The sequence below is a fragment of the Eulemur rufifrons genome, chromosome 23, assembly GCF_041146395.1.
Source record: "Eulemur rufifrons isolate Redbay chromosome 23, OSU_ERuf_1, whole genome shotgun sequence".
Classification (NCBI taxonomy): domain Eukaryota; kingdom Metazoa; phylum Chordata; class Mammalia; order Primates; family Lemuridae; genus Eulemur; species Eulemur rufifrons.
In genome coordinates, this window is record NC_091005.1 from 1,099,622 (window position 1) to 1,122,162 (window position 22,541).

Genomic DNA, 22,541 nt, shown 5'->3' on the forward strand with positions numbered 1-22,541 from the left:
GGATTCGGAAGGGTTGACGTCACTGTCAGGCCTGCAGACAACTGAAATTCTGATAAACAGGTTCCAGGAATGGCCTGGGTAGCCCAGTTCAGGGCATGGCTTAGTCCACGTGGTGCTCAGTGGGGGAGAGTGGCGGGTAGACCTGGGGGCTTTGGGCTTCCCAGACCTCTGCCCTGCTGGCTGCTGTGGCCTCGCCGCCTTGCCTGTGCCGGCTGTCACCTGTGGTGGAACGGCCCTTGGCGCAGCTCTGCACACCTGAACCTGCTCTTTGTGTCACTTGTTGGAAAGGCTGCGACTCAGGATTTCACACACGGCACTGGAGACTTTACTGGGCTGGATGGCTGTTCGCATAAGGATGTTGCAAAGTGTCGGGCTGTGTGGTGTGAGGCTGGTGGTATCGGGTCCATCGGCCCACCTGGGCCCTGACCGCAGCGCCTGCTGCTGAGTGAGTAGGTTGGGGGCCTCCTGGCAGCCTCCTTTCTTCCTTGTCCTGGCTGAGGCCGCCCTTCCTGGCCTTGCCCCAGGCGCCTCCCAGCTCGCTGCTGCTGCTCCTTGGGTGAGTGCTCCTGGCCCTGGGACCCCCTGGTCTGGCCACGGCTCTGTGGCCTCCCGGGACCCTCCCTGGCAGATGAGGGCTGGGTGCTCAGCAGCGACCTTCCTCCAGCCACACGCCCTGCCTTGAGGCTCTGGGAAAAGCAGCTGGGCTCTTTCCACACCTTTTTATTGTTTGCAGCCTTCATGTTCTGACTTTTAAGTGCTCAGGGGACGTGCTCGTGGAACCCTGGCTTGAGAGCAGACCCCCCACGTGGTCCTGAGTGCCACTGTTAGCACAGACTGCCACTCCGCCTTTGCTTTCTGGGGGCAGATCAGAACGTAACTGACTCTGTGTCCTCAGAATTACTTAGAGTAGCAGAAAGCAACAGGCCATCTCAATAGGTACTTTGAATGATTGTGCCACACAGCCGCAAGCTGTCACCTGCAGCATGGTGGCTGCGGCAGGAAGGTGTTTCCTCTTCCACGTCTTGCTGTGTTTGCAGGGGGACCAGCCAGAGCGTATGAAGAGGTCAGAACCTTTTGGTTCTTTGCTCTGATTTTACATTTGGTGGTGGCTGATCATGTAGCTACTTGGAGAAGGAAAACATTGCTTCTGTTTGATCATGAACCCCTCCGAGCCCTTGACTGAGGTGGGGAGACTTGTGCTCACCCTGTCACCAGCTCCGGTGTGCCCGAGGAGGCCACTGCGCAGGGAAGGGCCCCGAGGAAGCAGCTGCCAGGTGCCTGGATGTCCTCACCCGGTACCATGTGGCTGTTTCTCCTGTGCTTTATGGTGTTTCTTCAGGGATGTGATTCAGACGGAGGCGAGAGCCCCGAGCAACACGGCTGCTGGGCCTGGGAGGGGCGTCCTGGGAGCCTGCGCTTCCCACGCCCTTGACAGACTCGGTTTTCCCGCACCCATGGGAGGAGCAGGGAGGTGACTCCTTGGAGCCCAGACAAGGCGGTTCCCTGTGTCCTTCCCTTTGACCTTGATGTGTCCCGTTCCCTACCCAGTGACCCTGAGGGAGTGGGGGCCTCAGTGGGCTTTGTTAGATCAACTCCACCGTGCGTTTGCCTTTTGTGAGACCAGGATAAGAACGGGGCGGATTCCGGCCGGGACTGTGCTCCTAGCCCGGCAACCTTGATGCTTTCTGTTTACTAAAGTAATACATTCTTGTAAAAAATTCAGATGTTTAACATAGTACAGGTACCTCATGTTCCCATCCCAGCTTCCCCAGGAGTCATTGTTGCTAATTAATACTGTTAGCCTGGATTTTTAGAAAAAGGGACTTTTTTCCTGGAAATACGCTCAAAACTGTATCATCAGTTGGCAGAAACTGGCAAGTGTAACATTGCTGAGTGTTGGCAGTGACGTGGGGGAACGGGAACGCAGACTGGCAGCCACTTTGGGGACAGTTGGTTGTAGCCTGAGGCCGACTTCGGAGCCAGCAGCCCTGACCCGAGGTGTCTCCCTGGGAAATGGGGGCGCAGAGGGACGTGGCCCACGCGGGATGTTCACTGCAGCCTCGTTCCAGCAGCCAAGGACGGGCAGTGCCCACCTGAGACACCCTCTCTTTTCTCTGTGGTTCAGAACTGACCTCCCAGGACACACGCCAGGGGCAGTGGCCCGCGGCCTGCCCACGCCGCCCCCACTGCCTTCTCCCGCTGGCCTCGGTGCTGCCGCACGAGCTGCCGGCTGCAGCCTCCACCTTCCCGGGCAGAGCAGAGGTCGCAGGCCCCTGGCAGGGGACACCGGCTTTCGCTCGGGTTTGCTGCTGTCTCCGGGCTTTTCTGGGGGACCTCGGCCCCTCCCCTGGGCTGAGCCATGGGGCACGTGTCGTACGCACAATGCACGGGTCGCTCGACACCAGTCAGAGCAGCTGTGAGCAGAGCCACGGCGACCTCCTGCCTGGATGAGACCCTGTCACTGGAGATGCACCCGATTACCCACGGTCACAGGGCGGAGTATGCGCCTAACCATGGACTAAACACGGCATCTTCCATGCATTTCTCTCAAATATTCTGCTTTAAAATGAGAAAAGTTGGCCGGGCACAGTTGCTGATGCCTATAATCCCGGGCTTTTGGAGGCTGAGGTGGGAGGATCACTTGAGGCCAGGACTTTGAGACCAGCCTGGGCAACATAGTGAGACCCCATCTCTACAAAATATGTGCATGGTGGCGCGCGCCTGTGAGTACAGCCTCACCGGAAATGAGACAGCTTGGGCCTTTGTTCTCCAGGTTCTGACACCAGCGTCCCCTGGGGGTCTCTGACTTTGGGCTGCTTTTCCGTCTGTGGCTCGGCTCCTGATGTCCAGGTTGTCTCCTGATGCCCGGGCCGCGGGGACAGCAGGCAGGCAGGGAGGCGCCCGTGTGCTCACCCCAGTGGGCCGGGGCCCTTCAGGTGGTGCAGGGCAGAAAGCTGCGGGAGGGTCGTGCCGGGGTCACCTGGCGCCAGACGGGAGCCCACCTCCTCCATCCGGGGGGCCGCATGGCTCCACTGCCCTCGAAGGCATCGCGTCTTGCCTACTCGGTGGACCACTGTCCGGCCTTTCTCCCTGGACACCGGGTGGTCCCTTCATCTCCGCTTCTGTGGGGACGTCTTTGTAGTGTGACCTCTAGTGGGGACTTAGGGTCACTGCACACATCTTGACCCAGGCAGCAACAGAAAAAGAACAAAGAAAAAGCCATTTGGATCAAGTTTTCAAACCTTTCCCCCCATTTTGACTGGAAAGTCCACACGTGACAGAAGGCAGCGATCTGTGTCCTCCCTGAGAGGCCCCAGTCGGACGTTTTATGAATAAAATCACTATAACATCCGTGTGGAGATTTTTGTGTGAACACAAGTTTTCATCCCTTTAGGGTAAACGGCTAGGAGTGAGACTGCTGTGTCGCATGGTAAGTACACGCTTAATCACACAAGAAACCGCCGGCCACGAAAACAGGCTCAGCTGCCACCCACGTACGGTGGTGTCTGCTCAAAGCTGCTGCACGTTCCTTGACAGAAAATAGGGGACGAAAACGGGAGGTTGTGCAGGAAGACACGGGAGCCAGACGGCGAAGGGGAGGAGTGCAGGGCGGACGGGGACTCGGGCTGGGGGATGGAGGACACGCCGCTGCACGCAGCCGCGCTGGGGTGCGACCCGCAGGGAACACAGAAGCTTTTCCCGAAACTTTCAAGGGTCCAGAAATACTTCGTACCTCCCAAGTGTCCTAAGGAGCAGTCTGGGCACTAAGGAAAGAGCCCATCAGTGAGTGTCACTCGCCCAACACAGGAAAGTCTCAGCTTCCTCATCTGTGAAGAGGGTGACAATAATGGCACCTATCGCCTAGGTTACTGTGGGGAGTAGATGAGTCAAAAATACGGGAAGCACAGACTAGTACCTGGCACCGGAGAAGCTTCTGCCATAGTAGCTATCATCACCACCACCATCATCCCCATCACCACCATCACCATGACGACCACCACCATCATCTCCATCGTCACCATCCCCATCCCCATCATCACCATCACCACCATCATCACCATCACCACCACCACCATCATCACCATCACCACCACCACCATCATCACCATCACCACCACCACCATCCCCATCATCACCATCACCATGACGACCACCATCATCATCATCCCCATCACCATCATCACCATCACCACCACCACCATCATCCCCATCATCACCATCACCACCACCACCATCATCCCCATCACCACCATCACCACCATCATCACCATCCCCGTCATCACCAGCATCATCCCCATCATCACCATCACCACCATCATCACCATCACCACCATCATCATCATCCCCATCATCATCCCCATCAGCACCAGCATCACCACCACATGCAAACTCTTACGTCTGCTCTGGGGACACCTGTTATGTGGACCTTAAACAGGGAGCTCAGTGGAGGCCTCCTTGAGAAGGGGACATTGAGCGGAGATCGAGAGGAAGCGAGACCGCCCTTAGACACCTGGGCTGGAAGGCGGAGGAACCTGGACAGGGTGCATCAGTCCCGGCTGAGTGTGTACACGCATTTGCGTGGGTGCGCGCGTGTGCTTATGTTAACTAGGCACAGACCTCATGGCACCTTGTGGCCATAGTGAGGACCCTGGCTCTCTCTCTCAGCCCCAGGGGAGCCCCTGGAGGCTTCTGGGCAGGCTCAGAGGTCTCTGGATGGCACACCAAGAATGACTTGCAGGCAAGGAGGTGGGAGCCCTGGGAGGTGACAACCTCTGGGTGAACTGGGGACTGGTGGATGGGGTGGGCATGAGCAGAGCTGGGTGTTGGATCTGATTCAGCCCTTGCTGGACGCTGCGACTCAGGCTGTACTCGCAACTGCCTCGCCCCGGGAGCCCACCTCATGGAGCCGCGGGCTCAGGGCTGCCGTCCCCACCTGGGCACCAGGCAGCAGAGAGAAGGGTGTTTGCCCTGAGCCCTGTGACGGACGGACGGCCAGCCCTGCTGAAGGTAATTGCTCAGGGAGCTGCTACTGAGCACAACTGTGGCCCGGGGGCCCACTGAGGAATTAGACCTAATTTCTGTCCCCTCCTCAGGCTCCCCTCTCCTTGCTTCCCTGCAGGACCAGAAGGGGGCAGGGCTGGACAGCCCTCATCACTGTGGAGCTTTTCTCTCCTCTGTTCCCAGCATTCCACAGTTCTATCAGAGGGCCAGCTTCTGTGGGCGGCACGGCGTGGGGGATGCAGCGCACAGGACCCTCTTCTAGAGAACATTCTGGTAATTTCAGAGAAAGCCCTAGGGGTTCCTCGGTGCCACGTGTATGGGGTGGGCGGTGAGATGGTGACAGAGGCATTTGGAAATCAGGAAACCCTTAGAGCCTGGTTGTCACGGCTGTGCCCTTTCACTCAGCTCTGGTGAGAGGAGGACAGCGATGCTGTGTCCCCCAGCAGACTGCAGGACGGATGGAGTGAGCGAAGACCAAGACCCTGATGTTCTACGGCCCCTCGGAAGACAGAACTGCAAGATGTCACAGTGGCAGAGGCAGGGAGAATAGGGGGCGACCATGGAGCCAGGGGGCCCTCGAGGAAAGGTAAGGGCTGGAGCCAGCAGAGGTGCTCGGAATGACGCCCAGGGTGGGGACTGGTCACACACCACAGGGCGCCACGGTCTGGTTTAAAATAAGAGTCCTGTGTCAAGGCACACTCAATACAGAACACAAGCCAGCACAGCAGCAGCTGGGACCCCAGTCTGGGAAGGGACTGCTCAGCTTCAGAGGGACCCCAAAAGTGCCCCCAGTGACAGACTGAGATTTTTAAAATTATAGTTTATTTATATATTATTTTTAAAACCACATTTTTACTTTACCCCCAGGGTTTGGATGTGTAGGACACCTTTTCTATGCCTGTCGTGGGTCATATTAGGCAAGTTATCCTGGAAGAACAAGCCAGCCTCAAAACAAAATTAGGGATTTTTGGTTCGTTTCTGGTTTTAGTAGTGCTGTGTGCTCCCGTAGTGCTGTTTTCAAAGCCACAGACAGAGAAATGTGCACACGCGTGGGAGCAGCGTTCTCCCCAGTCGGGCCTCCCAGGGGAAGCTGCACAGTCTGGCGGACATGTCCCCGGGCCCTGCCCTGCACACTGTCCGACACCAGCACTGAGGACAGTGTCCCTCCTGGAGGACGAGTCTCTTCCCTGCTCCTTGTCCACTGGCAGGGAGTCTTGCTGGCAGTGAAGGCTGCTCCTTTCCCTGCATCTGCCCAGGGGTTTTTTTTCCCCCCCTAAAGATTTTACCACTTGCTGGCAGCTGGCCAGGACCACCAATGTGGCAGTGACTGGCGGAGTCCACCTCTGCCCACCGGGTCTCCAAGGGTCAGTGCTCTCGTTCCTGGGTGGACCGGCTCTGGCTCTGGACTCTTGCTGGTGTGTGGCACAGATGCAGGGGCCATGAGGCTCGGTACCCATCGGAAGGAGCCCCTTCATGCAGCAGGTGTGCGGTCTGAGGGATGGTGGGAAGGGGCTGTCTTTTCTCCAAGTAGTTAGTTGGTCAGGGAAACACAGGCAGGGCGGTGGGGAGGTGGGGGGGGGAAGGCCGGGCCTGCACCAGGGTCTCATCACAAGTGCAGTTCTGCGGGGGATGCTGGAAGCTTGTGCAGATGTGCCCGGAGTCGTTCCGGCTGCAGAGCGGAGAAGCTGGAATATTTATCCACCTTCCCCATCGTTGTTGAGGGCTGGCCCTAGACATGGGTCAGGCTACTCTCTGACTGGAAGGAGCCATTGAACAGAGTGACAGGTGCTGGCAGCTGGCAGCATGTGGCCATGAGTGCCCGGGTGGGGGACATGTGATTTGGTAGGCTGAGGGCAGAGTAAACACAAGCCCCGCTCATGCTGTCAGCCAGGGACCCTTGGTTGGTGAACAAACTGCACCACTGTGCCCAGCAGCCCTGCTTCTGCCTGGTCACAGGCTGCCTGGGAGGCGCCTGCAATCGTCTCTCTCCGGGATCAAGCAGCTTCTGTAGGTTTGGCTTTGGTCCCCGTGACTCGGGGACTCACAGAGCTGTGCCTCCTTCCTACCTGGGGCTTTGGGAAGAAAAGCCTGGCAGAGAAACACTTGGTAACCGGGAGCTTCTCTGGTCCCACCTCCCTCTCCGGAGGCAGTAAGCCGACCTCCTGCCTGGAGCAGGAAGGGAAAGGGACGCACAGGGAGAAGGAAGTGCCGCTCAGCCACGCTCACAGAATAAGCTGACAGGCAGCGAACACTCAGTCTGTGCCCTGCTCTTTGAAACACGTGTCACGCTCTGTCTCATCTGATCTTCTCAGACTTCCTTGGGACTGGTTCTGGGATTATTTGCAGACAAAAATGAGCAAAGTGGAGCAACTTGTCTGTATCTATCTGTCTCTGGTAACTTTGAACACTCAGGGGCCGCTAGGGCAGAGTTTCCTTTGAATCACCAACTTGTGTCGTGACGGATTTGCTTTCCTGGACATCACACAGGTGGAATGATACGTACATTTGGGGTCTGGCTTGTCTGTATGCTTCAACCCAACTGTCGTGGGTTACAGTTTTGTGTTCTTTTCTGTCCTTGTAGCATTAGCATTCCTCTGTGTGAATATGTCACACTTTCTAAAATCTTTTCTCCTATGGCTGTGGATGGACATTTAGGTTGTTTCCAGTTTGGGGCTGTGGATGTTTTTGTTCATGTCTTCTGGTGGATATAAGCTCTTATTTCTTTTAAGTAAGGAAAAGAATTAGTTGGTCATAGGGTATTCACATGTTTAAGTTTTTTTAAATACTGCCAGTTTTCCAATACGGTGTATCAATTTCATGAGCAATGAATGAGGGTTCCAGCAGCCACATCGTTGACAAACTTGGCACTGTCAGTCCTTTTCATCTGAACCGTTCTTGGGTGGTGGTGATGAGCTATTCTTGACACCAAATGACAAGACAGTGTCCCAGAGGTGACAGTCAGCGCTTCCAGGGGCATGAGCCTGTCTTCTGTAACTTGCTGGGCTAGAGTGACATTTCAGTGGGCTCAGGAGGAAAATGGAGACAGCAGAGAAGCCGAGAGTGCTCCAAAGTGGGCAGAAATGAGTTAGTCATAAGTAAAAGGCTAGGCTAATGGTGAGATTCTGGATAATTTTGTCATTAGCTAGAAAGAGGCCACCGACAACATTATTTACACACACATACACATGGTGACATTTGAAATAATTAAGAGCCAATATGGTAGGGGCACTGCCCAATCAGCAGGGGTGCTGGCCAGGACAGCATGCATGTATGAACTGGCTGGAGGCTCAGCCTTGTTCGTGGATCACGACTTTAACGGTTAAAAACTGGAGCCAAGAAATCCGAGCAGGGATGCCTGGGAGCATCCTGTTGCTCTATGGCTGGACCGCACGCAGCAAATGAGGTATCGCCCCTCAGGGCTAGAGATTTTTCTGATGGGGTTTGGGCAAATACAAATATTAAGAGTATTAGAGTCCCCATGAAAATACTGAAAAGTGGGACAAACTGGAGTCTGCGGTAACCCGAGGAGGGTAACGAGAGAGGCAGAGGGCACACTCGAGCTCGGGGGAGGACTGCGGTGGCCTGGGGGGTCCAGGGCCCTCGGATGGCGGCTGTCTGAACGTGCGGCCTTGACGCCCGGGCTGCTCCAGAGGCACATTTCTCTGAGGGTCGCAGCTGGAGCCCACGCCAGGGCGGCCGGATGCGGCGCGACGCCGCGGCTACCTGAGATTTCAGAGGAGCCCGAGGGCCCTTCAGTGCAGCTCGTCCCTGCACCGCGGGCACGGTCGCCCTCGCAGGCTCTGCGCGCCCGGTCCCACCTCCTTCTCTCCTTGCAGGGGACGGAGCCCCCGGCAGGGGCGCCCGCTGGCCCCCCGGGGCCGGTCCGCAGGACACGGTGAGTGGCTCCCGGGCGGGCGGGGCCGCGCTGCGACCAGGAACGACCAATCAGCCGCCAGCTAAGTGCACATCGCTAGAAGGCTGCGTCTGATTGGCTGGATGTGGGCCAATTGGCGGGGCGGGCAGCCGGCGCGCGCGCCGGTGGGGCTGTTGGGTGACGGCCCGAGGGCTTGGGGTTCCTGACTGGATTGGGGTCCGGGTCGGGGTCGGGGTCGGGGTCGGGGCGGAGGGAGAAGGGACGGACGGGCTCGCTGGCGCAGCGAGGCTGCAGACAATGGTGTGAAGGTGCTTGTCAGCTATAAAAAGTGACAGCCGTGGGAGCCGCTCTCCGATTTTGTCGGCGTCGTGGTCGCTGTCATTATCGCAATGTTGTTTGAGCGGCCCTGGGCACTTCGGCCGGCGGTCGGGTCCGGTCCGGTCCGGTAGGCATGCACGCACACCCAGAGCGCATTATGCAGGCAAGTGCACCCCCGAAACCTGCCCACCGGTGCCCGGACCACACCTGTGAGCGCCCAGTGCCCGGCGTGGCTCGCCTTACCTCCACGCAGGCGGGACTCTAGGTCACGACTGACCAGAACCTGTCTTCATTGGCCTAAGCACAAAGAGGCAACTGATTGTTTCACAGAACTGAAACTGACATGAGTAGGCCTTCAGGCATGGGTGTATCCAGGTGCACAAGGACAGTGGTCCTGGACAGTTCCTTCTCATGTCTGGGCTTCGTTTCCTTTGTGCTGGCTTCCCTTGTGGAGACAAGATGATCACCAAGACCTCCTGAGGTTTACATGTTATCAGATTATCAACCCCAACCAAAAGAAGGAGAGTTTCTTTTCCCAATAAGTCCAGCACAGAGTCCCAGAATTAAGTCTCGTTGGGCTGACTTGGGTTATGGTACCATACTGAGCCAATCTCTGAGACCAGCTTGGCTTCACTTTCCAGATTGGGGAGTGGTGAGTTCAGCCACCGGAGGCACATGGACTGAGATGGGTTATGGCCCCCCAAGAAAATAGCAATGCTGTCACTACCAGAAGGGGGCTGGTATGCTGTGCAGGGCAATGCCCCTCGGCCTCTGTTTTCAAGCATCAGTGGGGAGAGTAGATGTTTGAATCTATTACTCTAATAAAGTAGCAATAAAAATGATTATGATAATGCAGTGCAAAAACACTCGTATCACTCTTGTAGTTTCCAGGTTACAAAGCACTTTGACACACCTTCGTCAGGGAAACGGGGCTTTGCTTTGTGTTTGATTTCTACCCGCTGGAGACTCTCCACGTGGCTGACATTCAAGCAATGTGTTGGGGAGAGGGATGGGGAAGAGTAACCCAGAGTCTGTGTACCCCCAAATGCTACCACCCCAGAGACAAAGCACCTGGGTTTTTATACTGGAAGGAGTTTCATGAACATACAGTTTTGACAGTATTTTTCTTTAGTATTTCAGTAAGCTGGGGGTGTCTGGCAAAGTGTCATAGGTAGTGTGATTGGCAACTCAAGGTCTTGGAAAGTTCTCACCAGATTGGAACACTCCCGTCTTTCCTGGGGGTCCAAGCACAAGTTTAGCTGGAGCATACTTGAAGCAAGTTGGCTTGGCAATGCAGGATGCCACAACAGCTGGCATCCAGGAACCCCTAGACATTAGCAAACACACACCTGCTTCTGAGGTCACCCCCTAACCCTTCTTGGGCTCAGAAGGATGACCCCCCACCCCAGGGGTTTATTGATAAGAGTCTGTTCCAAGAAGGCTGGCCCAAGCCCCTGCCCTAGCACCCTGGCCCCTCAGTTTATGCAAACCCTGGAACTTTCTAAGCCTTCCGCTTTTTTTTTTTTTTTTTCCTAGGAAGAGCACATTTCAAACCTTCGGGAAAGAAGTGTGCCTCACAGATCATTCGGTAAGGAAAGCAAACCCTCAGCCAGTTTGCCACAACCCTAGCACACCCCGTGGGGCAAGGAGAGTGGAGAATGTGGGTCTAAAAGCTGCATCTCATGAGAGGATGCACAGGACAGGAAAGTCTGTGGTCCCAGGGGCCATCACTGAGTCCTCAAATCTCTGTGTAGAGGCCCCCACTGCCACCCACTTTCCCCTCCACCCCCTTGGTTCTCATGGTACCTCATCGGGTTTAGGAGCCCTGGGAGAACCAGCAGGCCACCTAATGTACCTGCTTTGGGGATCAGCTTCTCCATCTGCCCCTAGAGGTGATGGCAGCCCCTCTCCTTCCCGCCTGTGGGTGTTGCCAGGGTCCCATGAGATGGAGGTGAAAGCCCTTGCAGACCATGAAGCACTCAGAGCTCAGACTCAGCCCTTGCAGACCATGAATGACGCAGGTGACCTTAAAGGCAACACTCATCTCCCGAAAGCCTCCAGAGCTGGTTGTACTGCACCATTTTCAGAGGGGGCCCATGAGACTTGTTTGCAGTCACATGGCAATAACCGGCTGAGAATCCCAGCATGCCTGGTCTGCAGATCCTCCTCCAAATGACCTTGGAAGGCGTTGGGGTGAGCCACGGTCACCTGCCTCTTTCTGAGCTGCCGTAGGAGCTGGGGCACCTGTCCCTGGCCCTGACATTCTTGCTCTGAGCATCACCCTGCTATGCCAGGGTTCCTTGGCTACGTCACCTTCAATTCTGTATTTTCTGGACCTTGCTCAGATGTACCGTGGCCCCTGCGCTGCTCTCCGGAAGCCCATCTGCTGTGAGTGCCAGACCGGATTCGGGGGCCGCCTGCCCGTGCCCAGGGCTGAGGCAGCGCTGCCTTACTGGGTCCCTCAGTCCCTGAGACCCCGAAAGCAGGTAGGTGACTTGAAGCAGGGGGTCTTCACCTAGGTGCAGGGTGCACGTCAGGGGATCAGAATTATAAGTATTGTATGAATGATATTTAAAAATTTCTGGGCCACAGCTTGTGATTTTTTAGAACATATTTTTTAAAAACTAGATTTCTGGAGGTATGACTGGCATGGGATAAATTGCACCTGTGTAAAGTGTTTAGATTGGTGAGTCCTGACGCATGTATTCCCCCCGTGAAACCACCACCACGGTCAAGTAACGGGCATATACACAACGCTCGGAGGCTTCCTGGGGCCCCTGCGTGACCCTCTCCAACCTCCTGCACCCTGACATCCCCAGGGCAACCCTGATCTGCTTTCTGTCACCATGGATTAGTTTGCGTTTCTTAGAGTTTTATAAAAATGGAACCGTGTAATACGTACTCTTTCTGTCCGGCTTCTTGCACTCGGGGCCATATCTTGAGATCCATCCACATGGTGGCGTCAATAGTTTATTCTTTGTATTGCTGAGTAGTGTCTCATTTTGTGAATGGGTCATAATTTGTTCATCCAGAAGGACATTTGGATTGTTTCTACTTGTAATCGGTTACGGATAAAGCTGCTGTGAACATTTGTGTACTGCTTGGTGTGCGGGTAACTCTCCCACACGCGGTGTCAGAAGTGTCGTGTTTTCCTGTATTTCTAAGGGTTGGTGTCAGTGAAGTGGGATTTGCTAGAGTGGCCTTGGCCCAGGGCAGCATGGGGTTTGGGGAGAGAAGGTTGAAAGGGTGGGGGTTGAGGCACCTTGGATTCCTGGGTGGCCACGTGTTACCTGAGTGTGGAGCCGCAGTTGTGCTCACTAAAGGTAAACGTTATTGTTACCTGTGGGATTTGAGATGGAGCCAACTCCAGGGAGCTGGTTCACTGATGCATAAGGAAATGCAAACTAATAAGAAAAAAGCAAAAATATTCTATCCCTAAATGCAATTAAATGAAATTAAAATGAAAAGGGCGGGTCCGAACTTGCCGCCAGGCCCAGCTCAGGTTTCAGTGAGTCTGAGCTTTGGCCACTGGCCTCCGAGCCACCCCCAGTGCCGACAGCTCTGCTCTCCCCTCCCACAGGTGGCCGCTGCCCTCTTGTCCACCATCCGTTATTTATTGTCCGTTTCTGATGGGCATTCAGGCTGTCCAGTCACTACGGACCATGGCGCAGTGAATATTCCTTTGCACACAATGCTGCAAATGCAAAAGTGTCCCCAGAGGCTGTATTCCTGGGACTGGGACTGCGGGGTCACAGGCTGTGTCTGTGAACTTGACGGCTTGTCAGATGCCAGCAGAACTCTCTTCCCGCTGAGAGTGCTGGGGCCTGGGATGCTAAGTGTTTCGCCCAAGGGCCACTGCGGGAGACCACTAGGCTCAGGCTGGAGCCAGGTCTCCCGATGCCGCCCCGTGTGTTCTGCCCGGGTGCCATGTGGATGTGCCACGGCACAGGGGCAGACGGTGAGTGATGAGGGCAGGCAGGCCACGGAGGTCCTGTGTCCCCCACCTCTGGGTGTGTCTTCACAGGGAGACCGTGGTCTGGGTCCTGTGTCGGGAGAGACGTGGGAGGAGCTCTCTGGGCCCAGCGGGTGTTGGGTGTGGCTCCAGCCCCTTCTGAACCTGCTCTTCCCCTCCTCTCTGTTAGATTGCAAAGAGGGTCCGGTTTCATATCCCCCAAACCACCAAGATGTGCCCCTGCCCGTGCCACCGATTTGGAGGCCACCTCCCAGTGCCCAGGGACCAGGCAGCGATGCCTTACTGGGTGCCCCGGGTCCTGAGGTCACAGAAGCAGGTGAGGATGGCTGGGCCTGCAGGGTGAAGGGGAGCACGGGGTGCCCGGAGGTCCCCGAGAGAGGCCTACGCCACTGCTCAGAGCGGGTGCTGTGACAGCTGTGGAGCGCAGAGGCGCTGGGCCGAAGGGAGGGCCGTGCAGGTCTCCCGGGGGGGTCTGCGGAGGGCTTCCTCGTCTCCTCTGCCCCTCCTCCTCTTCTCCGCTGCCTCTCCCTCGTCTGCGCTGCATCCCGTGGTTGTAGCCCTGGCCCTGGCACGGACGGAGGCTGGGAAGGACCATCAGGATTTCCTGTCCTCTCTCTGGTCCATCTGGCTGCCCCCACAGCACCCGTCCCAGGAGAGCGGCTGCTGCTAGGCGGGCCCTTCTGTCCCCTGCGTCCCAGTCTCTGGGAGGGAGGCAGAGGCTTCCTTCCTCCCCTCACCCACACCTCCAGCTGCTGGTTTTCGTCACTGAGGAGCGCACTGTCCCCAGAGTGAAGGCCTCGTAGCAAGGCACCACGGCTGGCGTTCTGAGTGGGCCACTGCCTCTGCCCAGAGGGGTCGAGTCCGGGTCCCCAGGCCCTCCCCTCTCATGGGTTGCTGGGCTGACACAGGTGCCCTGTTCTTGTCTTGTAGGTGGCGAGGAGGCAGCGGAGTGCTAACGGTATGCAAGGTAACTCCGTGAGCTCACCTCATCCCGTCCCGAGTGTCACGGTGGGTGGGGAGACTCCTCTCGTCCGCAGACACCTGTGAGACAGAGGACCACAGTGGTGACATGCCTGCAGGTCCCTGCCCTGCTTTCGCCAGGCACCACTGGTCACTCACCGTCTTTCCCCAGTGACCCCAGAGAAGCCGCAACTCCCCAGGCCACCCCACCCGTCTGTTAGCCGCGGCTCTCCCGATGGAACCAGGTTCCAAGCCAGCTCGGTGACATCTGAAGTGGTTGTCATTTAAGCTCTAATCTTCTATAATTCATGACATAGTTGGGGCGTGTGTATATACATGTATTCATGACATAGCACATACTCCTGTATATCCTATTATATACTCACACATTTGTGTATTCATGATGCGTTATATATTCAAAACATAACATTTATGTATCTATTCATTACATACATACATAATTCATGTACTTGGGACCTGGTGTATGTACATTTGTACATTCGTTATGGGTGCAGCATGTACTCACACAGTGTCACATACTCATGACAAGCATATTCTTGTATTGTGTGTTTGTGACCTGCTGCATGTTCCTATGCTTGTGACACGGACATCTGCACGTTCACGCTCTCCTAACATCATATCTGGGGCATCGACATCTCCACCCACCGTGACTTTGTCTCTGAAACAGGCGGGTGGGCCTTGGCATCTGCGAGCGCGGGACTCTGGGAATGGAGGCGGGTGCCCGGGGTCCCGGGGAGGGAGAGTGGTCTGAGTGGAGCTCCTGGAGCCCAGGGGTGGGGCAGTGCTTGGGAAATGAATAGTCACCAACCAGCACGGCCACCTCTTCATGGTGCACAAATAAGTACTTTTTCTTGATTATAAAAGTCACACGATTGGCAGGGCTGTAATTTGTCACAGCCTTTGTGGGGGGCAATTTGGAGGCAGCTGTCATATTGTACAACATGCATAACCTTCCGTCGAACCCCCCGTGGAGACTCCCACACTCAGCAGGAGTTTTCAGAGCAAAATACTGGAATCACTTGAGCACCTCTGGTAGGACAGCGGACACGGTGTGGTGTGTTTGAACCGTGGCACCGGCCACCTGGGGACGGAGCGTGAGGGACAGTGAAATGGACCCAGATGAGTAACTTGGGAAGGTCCCCAAGACTTAGCGCTACGTGGAGAACAGGCCCACCCGGCAGGACTCCACTGGTGTGAACCCAGAAGGCCAGGGCCCTGCGGGGTGTAGACACAGGTCTGGGGGTGCGTGTCACAGGGGACGCGTGTGGGCCCGGCGGGAAGAGGTTAGGCGAGGTAAAGACCCCACAAAGAGAGACTCGCGTTTCTCACTCTGGGAACAAAGCAGAAAGTGGCACGTTAGCTCAAGTGGCAGGTACGAGAGCCAGAAATCACCTTCGTAACAAAACTCCAGGGCGGTAGGAAGGGAATGGGAGGAACTGCACAATCACACGTTTGAGGGCTTGTTTTTGATTATTTTTGGCTTTAAATGCCTTGCATATTAGGAAGAGCTGAAAGCTTACTTGGTTTATTGTTGAATCATATGTATCAACTGGTGTGTTTTTAAAAACCAGCATTTAATTTTTACTCCAAGCATTGTTTTATAGTGTAGGCAATTTGTATACGTAACGTTCCAAGCCTCAAAGCCGTTCAAGCGGGAAGATTTTCCCGGGACGGGATTAGGAGAGCGAGTGTCACAGGAGAATTACGACCTCTCTCTCCCGAGTCTTCAAGTACAGGATGATTTTTAAAACGTGGAATGTTTTCTCTGGCCTCAAACCCAGCTGATTTCCACGTTATTTTATTTGCTTTTTGCACTGGGATGGGAGAGTCTTCCAGCAAGGACCAGAGCAGCGCCAGAGGCGTTCTCAAAGAGTCGCCATGCCCGAGTCCCACTTCAGCAAGACGGCTCCTATGTCTGGTCTTCGTTTTTCTGGTAAAGAGGCTTCTGTGCGTTTCTGCTCGGTGCTTTTGTGGCGCAATTTCTTATGAGGAAACTATGTTTGTTATATTTCTATGAATAGTGCATTTCCTTTGAATGTGATTGGAGTGCGTATTTTATATTCGTAGCATACTAACAGTGTAATAATAACAAGAAAGAATTTTCCGGAGGCGCACACGTGGGCCGAGGCGGTCTGCGGAGTGCCAGAGGGCGTGGAGGCGCTGGGACGCGGGTTCCTCCCGTGGCCGCCACTGCCTTTTCGTCGTGGAAAATTTCAAATACTTTTCGAGGCGGAGGTTGGTTTAAAGAAGCCGCTGTGCCACTGCCTGTAGCCCACCTGGTTTCTCCCTAAAGGTGGTTTTGGAACAAATCCCAGTAGACGTGGTATCATCTGCACACACTGCATGGCCGCTAGGGGATGGGGACTGTTGGGAAGCACCCGCTGGGGCCACTACCGCCCAGGAAGTCAGGGCTGGCAAGACTTTCTCCGTCTGCCTGATGGGGTCAGTGTCCCCAACCCGAGGCTGCTCCCCCGACCTCACACCCGCCCTTTGCCCACATAGAAACCCTCCTGGACTCGAGTTCCCAGCACAACCGCTGGCGTGTCTGCTGTGGCGACAGGCACCTCCTGCTCAGGTGGCAGCAGCTCCAGGCCCTTCACCAGGACAGGCCACCTGCTCTGGGGCAGGGAGCCAGCGCCCCCACCCCCCTGCTGCCCATGAGCCTCGGCTTCCTCGCACTCCTCCAGGCCGTCCTGAGGGTCATAGTGGCCATTCGGTGAGCAGGCCAGGTGGGAGGCATTGGGGCCCTGGGCACAGTGCTGCCCTCGTAGGGGGCGAGGGGTGGTGGGCAGCAGGGGTTCCACCGAGGGTGGGGTGGCCGTCCTGCCCTGCAGGCCCTGCCCCTCCCCACCTTCCAGCCAAGGGCATACAGAGGGGCCAGGGGCAGGTGGGGCTCATCTACCTTTCTCTGTGCACCCCTTCCCTGCTCCCAGGATAGCACCAGTCCCAACTTCTGTCATCGCGGTGGGGTTGACGGTGGATCTTAGTGCCCTGCCAGCCTCTGGGGTCTGAACGCCCCCTCGGGGTGGGGACCTGCTCCCAGTCCCAGCCCAGCCCTGGCCACCAGGCTCTCCATGGGGAAGCCCATCCCTGGGCTCCAGCTCCCACCCTGGCCCCCCAAGTTTTGCCCCTGGAACCCTCACAGGCCACAGCCCCGTGACCACCCACAGCCCCGTGACCACAACACCTCCAGGGCATCCTCCCGGTCACAGCAGAACCTTGCTCCCAGAGTCAGAAAAGCTCCTCTTCCTCCTCCTCTCCCCTCCTCCTCCTCCCTTCTACCTCCTCCCTCCCCTCCTCCTCCTCTTCCTCCTCCCTTCTACCTCCTCCCTCCCCTCCTCCTCCTCCTCCCTGCCGTTGCCCAAGCAGCGTAGGTGCTTGCTAACACCTGTGTGGGAAAGCACGTGGGTACATGCACACGACGGATGCACGTGGAGACCTGCAAACGCACATGAACATGTGAAGACACACAATTCAAATGCATAGCCACTTGTTTGCTCTTTAAATGTCTCCTCCACTCTTTGTAAGAGGAAGGTTCTAGAAAATGAGCAGTGTCTGCACACAGCCAGCAGGTATCTGGCTGGTGTCTGGCCACTCTTGGCAGGAAGTCGGCCTATCTTCCCACTTGTCTGGGCTGGAAGCCGGAGCCTCTCTCCTGCCTCTGTCGGGTGGCTGGGAGACGATGCTGAGATGAGCTCCTGTCGGGTCCCCAGCGACCCCGAGAGCCTGTCCAGGCCGAGAGCGCTGGGGCGGGGCTGGGCGGCGCCCTCAGCATTGCGAGTCTCTGAGCACAGTGAGTGGTGCGAGAGGGCAGCTTCAGAAGACTTTCCTTCTTGTTGTTTTTCTTGAGAGTTTATCTTTTTATTTTTGCCAACTTGATTGTCAAATTGAGTTTGACTCCTTTGTTCCCACTCTGGGAGCAAAGAAAGAAGCTTGGCTGGAAAGATAAGTGTGAGGTAGACAGTTGGGGAGGCCAAAGGGAAACTGCTGGATCACCTGGTAGGTCTGAAGGAGGGAGGAAGAAGGGAGGGCAGGAGGGGAGGAGGGAAAAGGAAAGCTGCCTGGCCCAGTTCCAGAGGTTCAGGGTAGGTTGCTCAGGGTGGGCCCTGGGGTCATGTTTTTGTTTTGAAGTTCCCCAAAAGTACAGTGGAGGTTGAGGCTCACCCTACATGTTAGTACGGCTTCCTGTTTCCCACCTCTGGATCCCGGTACCCATGGCCCCCCATCTCCTCCCGTCCTTGTCACCATTTGTCCAGGGGGATGGGGGAAGCCCCCCACTTTGTAGTTCTGTAGCAGTCATGTGTTTGCTTCTGAGCCGGGCTTGTAGGACAGGTGTGGGCACCTGCCGGCCATTCGGGAGAACGTGTGTTGTCCGCCTGGGATGTGTGGGTGCCTTGTGAGACCCCTAAGGCCACATGCCAGGCTATCTGGTGAGGAGCCATGGTTGCCCGTCTGGTGGCCTGGCTGGAGAGGGGCAAGCTCAGAATTCCCACCAGGGAGCCCTCTGGGTCGGGGGTGGACCCGCCTTGGCCTTCATCTGTTCACAGTGGGAGTTGTCATCCCTTTCCACAAGGAGCACTGAGCAGAGGTGGAGGCTCGCCTGGGGTCCCACTGCTGGAAAACAATGCCACCGGGACCACACCCCAGAGCCCCGTCCCTGCCTGGGACGTCTCGGGCCCTGAGTGCTGTGGGGACCCGCCCCATGGAGGCCGCCGGCCAAGGGCACTCCGAGGGCAGTGGGGGCTCAGTCTGGGGGACGCTTCCTAGTAACTGCCTCTCTCTTTGCTTCCCAGCCAGATTTTTTGGGTTTGAAGTTGGAATCTTCAGCTACTGTCGAGAGCATCAACAAAAATGTTAGTCACAATCAAGATCTTCAATGACAGTCCTCCGATCGGGAGGAGTCTGTGATGTCCATATTTTCTCATATAATATAATTCACACCCAAAATCCCACCCAAATTATTTACCATCAGGTGATTCTTAGCCGTAGCGGAGTTGGTGTGGATCGGGTGAGATTCTGTTTTGAGTGCAGTCAATAAACGTTATTTATGAAACTCACACGTGATGCCCTCTGGCTTCCCTTCACTTCGGAGGGGCTCGTTCCCCACCTCCGTGCCCCCGGACGAGGGCTCCGAGATGGTTTTTGCACCCATTTCAGGTGGATGTCACTTTATATACCATAATGGTACATGTGAATAGAATTTTTAAATCTGAGATATCATTTACATATTATAAAGTTCATTTTTTTAAAAGTATAAAATTCAGTTGTTTTTAATATATTTACAGTGTTGGGCAACCATCACCATCAATTCCAGAACATTTTCATCACCATAGAAAGAAACCCCGTCTCCATTAAGCCATCACTCCTTCCCCTCCTCCCCCGGTCCCTGGAAACCACGAAGCTCCTTGCTGTCTCTGCGGATTTGCCTGTTCTGGGCATTTCGTGCAAGTGGCATCACACAATATGTGGTCTTGAGACTGGCTCCTCTCACTTAGCGTGTTTTTCAGGTTCATCCATGTTGAAGCGTGTATCAGGACTTCCTTTCTTTGTATGGTTGGGTAGTATCCCACGGTAGGGATGTGCCACGTTTTGTTTATCAGTCATTGGTTGATGGGCATGTGGGTTGTTTCCACTTTTCGGCTCTTGTGAATTATGCTGCTATGAACATTCACGTGCGAGTGTTTGTGTGGACAAATGTTTGCATTTCTTTCGGGTGTATACCTGGGAGCAGAATCGCCGGGTCATATGCTGACTCTACGTTTAGTGTTTTGAGGAACTGCCAGGCTGTTGCCCGTAGCAGGTGCACCATTTTGTGTTCCCGCCCACAGCGCATGAGGGTTTTCGTTTTTCCACATCCTTGTCAACACTTGTTAATATCTGTCATTTTGATGGCAGCCATCCTAGCAGGTGTGAGGTGGCATCTTGCTGCGGTTTTGATTTGCATTTCCCTAACAAATAGTGATGGTGAGCGTCTGTCCACCTGCTTGTTGGATGTTTGCATATCTGCTTTGGAGAAATATCTGTTTAGATACATTGTATTTTAATCGGGTTGTCTATCTGTTTATTGTTGAGTTGTGTATGTTCTTGTATATATTCTGGGTACTGGACTCTTATGAGATATGTCACTTGCATATAACTTCTCCTCTTCTATAAGTTGCCTTTTTACTTTTTTAGTGATGCCCTTTGAAGTACAAAAGTTTTAAATTTTTGTGAAATAAGTTATCTGTTTTTTTCCTGGGTTGCTCTTGCTTTAGGTAATATGGTCATATCTAAGATACTATTGCCTGATCCAAGGTCACAAATGTTTGTTTGCATCTGTGTTTTCTTCTAAGAGTTTCATAATTTTGGCTCGTACATTTAGGTTTTTTATTTATTCTGAGTTCAATTTCAGTGTGTATATGGTGTGAGGTAGGGGTCTGGCTTCACTCTTTTGCATGTGGATATCCAGTTGTCCCAAAAAACCTTTGAAATGATGAAATTATAGAAATGGAGAACAGGTGCCATTTGTCCCAATGGCTCTTCTCTTGCCGGGGGCTGAGCCCCACTGGAGAGCAGTGAGTTGGGTCCTTTCACTTTCCCACAGACAGGATGAGGAGGGGATTAGTCCCAGGACTCAGTAAGCTGCAGCGTGACAGGGATATGTCCTCCTTTGCCACAACATCAAGTCCAACATCTTTCTGGGGCAGCTGGAGCTGCAGATCTGGGACACGACAGTGATGTAGCCATGCAAACGTGTGACGTAACGGGGAATCTGTTCCTTGTCAGCTGGCCGTGCGATAGCAGTAAACCCTGCTGCGCCTGCGTCTGCCTAGAGCTCGGCCATGGCCTTCCTTCCACATGGGTCTTTCCACAGGTGGCCCAGGCGGCCTCTGAGCATGGCAGCTGGGTTCCCAGAGTGAGTGTCCCCAGAGACAGGAGGCGGAAGCTCTCAGGCTGTTCCCGCATCAGTCCTGCCAAATCCAATGGACGTAGACCACCCCGCTGATGGCAGGAGTGTCAAAGAATCAGGGCACGCATTTCAAACCCCTACAGTGCTCCTAAAGATGGGGATGGGGTCATCTCATCCTCAGTGTGAGGGCTGAGAATGGGTGGCAGAGTGGCTCCCCCAAAGTAGAATCAGATGCCAGAGGCAGGAGCAAAAGTAGCCAACATCCGAGATGAGGCAGAAGAGGTGTGGGGGGCAGAGGGCCTGCAGGAGGCCCCCACCAGGCCCCGAGAAGGCAGCACATTCTAGGATTGCTCGGACGTGGCCCCAGGGCTCCCAGAGCCTGCAGCGTGGGCTCTGCCCCAGCTGCCCCATTCCGTGGGATCTCGTCCATGTGGGGCTTGGGGCACCAGGCAGCAAAGGCTAACCCAGCGCCTGTGGGATGCTGGCTGGGCTCTGCCACAGAGTCGACGGCCTCTGGTCTCCTGAGCACATTTCTCCTCCAGCCTGTTCCGAGTGGGCCCCCGCTGTGCTCTGGGCCCCGCGGGCCTGGCGTGAGGGTGGGAGACAGGACTGTTGCATACGTGGCCGCTCAGCTCAGTGGTCTGGTCCAAACCCTGTTCCACAGTTTACTGTGTGTCCATCTCTGCACCTCGGTGTCCTCGTCCTCAAAATGGGGCAATAATGTCCCCCCTTAGAAGGCTGACATGATGATTAAATGAGTTAATAATTATAAAGTACTTTCAACAGCACCTGGCAGGAAAGCGCTACGCAAGTGTTCGTTAAATAGAAACAAGTGACTAAGTCATTGGTATTTGTCACTGGTGTCAAAGATCTGTTCTGTGTGTTCATGAATCGACCTGGACTCTGAGTGCTGCAGTCCGTGTCACACTCGGCCTGGGGAAGGTGACGTTGGGACCCTGGATACAGCACTGTTGGTGGAGCCTGCAAACCTGGCCCTGTTGATCTGTTTCACTCGTTTTACGAGGTGCCTACTATGTGCTGGGGGACGTCCCAGTCCCTCATGTGCCGCTGACAGCCAGGGTGAGGCGTCTTAATTGGCTTTAAATGTGGCTTCCCCCTCCCCGAGCCACTTAATAGCCTGGGGTAACGAGCTCTCCCCATCTCAGTGTTTGTTTAATGCTTTATTCACGGTCACGAAACAGTGGTAACATTAATTTCAGGGGAACTTTTAATGATGTATGTGTTTGGTGAAGGTCCCAGCTCCTGACCCTTAGGTGACAGATCTGTTTGGGGCCATGCGAGATGTTTTGCGTCACTTGCAAGAAAGAAAAAAGAGGTGCTGGTTTTCCTCAGGAAAAGAAGAGGCATTTTACAGCTGAACTTTGTTCTTCTGTGGAACGTTTGTCAAAGTCTGCAGAAGGAAAACATGTGGAAATTTCCAGCAGTTCTCCTTTAAGGATTTGGACTTCTTACACTCAGAACTATAATCCTATTCCTCAATTTGC

General features: G+C 55.0%; 1 protein-coding gene across 1 annotated transcript; it reads left to right on the forward strand.

Annotated features, from left to right (window-relative positions):
* Positions 1–5,560: 5,560 nt before the first annotated feature.
* On the forward strand, positions 5,561–18,988 carry C23H16orf95 (chromosome 23 C16orf95 homolog). The gene is made up of 8 exons (XM_069456717.1): positions 5,561–5,587; positions 8,838–8,896; positions 10,730–10,781; positions 11,539–11,679; positions 13,336–13,482; positions 14,097–14,133; positions 16,650–16,863; positions 18,941–18,988. The coding sequence occupies exons 1-8, from the start codon at positions 5,561–5,563 to the stop codon at positions 18,957–18,959; spliced, it is 696 nt and encodes a 231-aa protein (XP_069312818.1). The 3' UTR covers positions 18,960–18,988.
* The last annotated feature ends 3,553 nt before the right edge of the window (positions 18,989–22,541 follow it).